Genomic DNA, 2772 nt, shown 5'->3' with positions numbered 1-2772 from the left:
AAGAAGCTTCTGTTGAGACCCAAAGGAGACAGAATCTAGAGACAGGCCACAATGGTGCAGTGACAGAATAAAGACCTGGTTGCTAGGGTCAGGGAATAACCACCAGAAGCCTGGAAGAAGAGAAATGGAGCCCTAGCTCCTAGTCCCCTTTCCCACCCTCCTTCCTCTTAGGTTGTGTGAGATGTTACCTTTCACCTAAACATCATCTTCCTGATTTCAGACCTTTTAACTCTGGTCTCTGAGTTCTGCTTAGTTCCACATTTTCTACCCATTTGCACAGAGGACCACCACCTCTCCTTTCTGGAATCGTTAAGGTTTTCTACTTCACTTGTGACCTGGTCATCAGCCCTACTAATTCAGCTGAGATGGAAGTGCCCACCCTCTCCAAAACACTTAAGCCTCCTGATCTCAATGAAGAGTCTTTGGACCCTGGGATTATGATTGCCTTATTTGAAATTGGATCAATTCCCCCAGTTTCTTGCAGTTCTCTTCCTTCACTAAAAAGTAGTGACCACGAAGCAACTGAACAGCGAATTGCAAAGAAGTTTGAAAGCCTCTTAAAAGAAATTAAAGATATTGTTAAACATGTGACAAGTTATGAACAGAAGGTCACAGAAACAAAAGAACCTTTTAAGGAAACCCATATGTTTGAGGTGTCAGAACTTAGAGAAAAAATCATAGAACTTGATGAAATAAATAAAGAACTAGTGAAAAAACTGCTTGCTAGTTTGGACCTAGGGAAAAAAGAGAATGTAAAGAAACAGGAGATGAGGTTGGACAACCAGAACTCTGAGGACACAGTGCAAGACTGTTCAGGGGATTTGGTAAATTGTTCAAAAGGACAAAAAGCCCTTCCTGAAACTCAGCTAAGTAAGGAAAAAGCAAAGCACGGATTCCCTCACATTCAAGAAGAAAATATCAGACTGAGGAACAACATGGAGCGGTTACTACAGGAAGCAGAACACTGGAGTGTGGAACATACTGAGCTCAGCAAACTAATAAAATCCTATCAGAAATCTCAGAATGACATCAAAACTCTTAAAAATAATGGCACCCATTCCCCAACTCAAACAAATAATGAGTCAGCTAAGCAAGAGCTGGAGGAACAAGTGAAGAGATTGAAAGAAGACACATATTCATTGCATTTGATTGCAACCTTGCTGGAGAATGAATGCCAAATCTTAGAGCAGAGAGTAGAACTGCTTGATGAACTCCATCATCAGAAGGAAGAACCTCTACAAGGGGAGCCAATGCAAATAAATCATGAGCAGAGCGACAAGGAACAGAAGCTACCAGAGGCAGAGAAGGTCAAAATACATGAGAAAAACATGCCAGAAGTGGAAGGTACATTTCACAAAAGAGATCAGTTCTTTACAAGCCTGGATATTTGTCATAATAAGAAAGCTCATAATAACCAGTTCAATACTCGTATTGCAAAAAGAGCTCTTGTGGTAAAGAGGCCAGCTAGCAGCTTAAGTTAAAAAATACCAAAAGTAGAAGAAAAGGCAGATCTTCAAAAAACTATGTAGTACATCCAGCTCCAGGCATATCAATCATCAAACCTAAGAGAGACCTGTTTGTTCAACCAAGAAATAGCCATAGAACAAGAAGATTAACAATTAACATTATTCATTACCTTGATGGTTAGGTAAGTTTGGTCTTTAATGACCATCAATGTCAACTTTTGCTCACATTAGTCATCTTTACAAGCTGGTTTTGTAGTTATTACACAGAGATCTATGACACTTTAACCAAAAGTGAGAATTTACAGGTCCAAATAAGTAAAGATCTAAATAAAAACCACAACAAACAAAGGAAGGGATTCTTTTTTCTTTATTTAATCATTGCCTTGGGGAGAGAAGTTCTGGGGGAGAAAGTATGTAATACTTTAATTGTGAACCTTTCAAACTCCCTTTCAAACACATATTCCTTTTCCTATTTATTATCCACTGAAGTGTGGGCTGTAGTGGAGTTTTAAAAAAGCTGATAAATCACTCCTAATCTTCTCATAAATTTCCCTATTCCCTGGATCTACTGTTACTAATATTCCCTTCTTGTTCCTCAACTAGTAAATGGTGGGCATACCAGGCAGCAGAGACCCTTGGGGAAGGACACCTTGGCTTCTTTAGAAGAATAGATGTGTCTCAACATTTTGTTCTGTGCTGGAAAAATTCCTCTCATTAATCCCGGTGAGGATAATTATTCAGAATTACTCAGGGAAAAAAGCATTATCATCTGTTAAGAGGACTGAACTTTTGGTTCCAGGAAAGATGGAGCAGAATCACTTCTCCCTGTTCCTCCCATTCAGTTCAGTTCAGTCTCTCAGTCGTGTCCGACTCTTTGTGACCCCATGAATCGCAGCACGCCAGGCCTCCCTGTCCATCACCAACTCCCGGAGTTTACTCAAACGCATGTCCATCAGGTCGGTGATGCCATCCAGCCATCTCATCCTCTGTTGTCCCCTTCTCCTCCTGCCCACAATCCCTCCCAGAATCAGAGTCTTTTCAATGAGTCAACTCTTCACATGAGGTGGCCAAAGTATTGGAGTTTCAGCTTCAGCATCAGTCCTTCCAATGAACACCCAGGACTGATCTCCTTCAGGATGGACTGGTTGGATCTCCTTGCAGTCCAACACCACAGTTCAAAAGCATCAGTTCTTTGGCACTCAGTTTTCCTTATAGTCCAACTCTCACATCCATACATGACCACTGGAAAAACCATAGCCTTGACCAGATGGACCTTTTTTGGCAAAGTAATATCTCTGCTTTTTAA

The 2772-nt window shown here is 40.8% G+C and overlaps 1 protein-coding gene across 1 annotated transcript; it reads left to right on the top strand.

The window, feature by feature from the left end:
- The first annotated feature begins 110 nt into the window (after positions 1–110).
- SPZ1 (spermatogenic leucine zipper 1) lies at positions 111–1818 on the top strand. The gene has a single exon (XM_010854579.1). It carries the CDS (start codon positions 366–368, stop codon positions 1479–1481), a length of 1116 nt encoding a protein of 371 aa, XP_010852881.1. The 5' UTR covers positions 111–365; the 3' UTR covers positions 1482–1818.
- Positions 1819–2772: the final 954 nt, after the last annotated feature.

Source organism: Bison bison, unplaced genomic scaffold (assembly GCF_000754665.1).
Source record: "Bison bison bison isolate TAMUID 2011002044 unplaced genomic scaffold, Bison_UMD1.0 scf7180017864343, whole genome shotgun sequence".
Classification (NCBI taxonomy): Eukaryota; Metazoa; Chordata; class Mammalia; order Artiodactyla; family Bovidae; genus Bison; species Bison bison.
This window is presented reverse-complemented; position numbering and strand designations above follow the sequence as displayed.

Coding starts and splice junctions, on each gene's coding strand:
- SPZ1 (XM_010854579.1), top strand. CDS start 366: ATGGAAGTGCCCACCCTCTCCAAAACACTTAAGCCTCCTGATCTCAAT.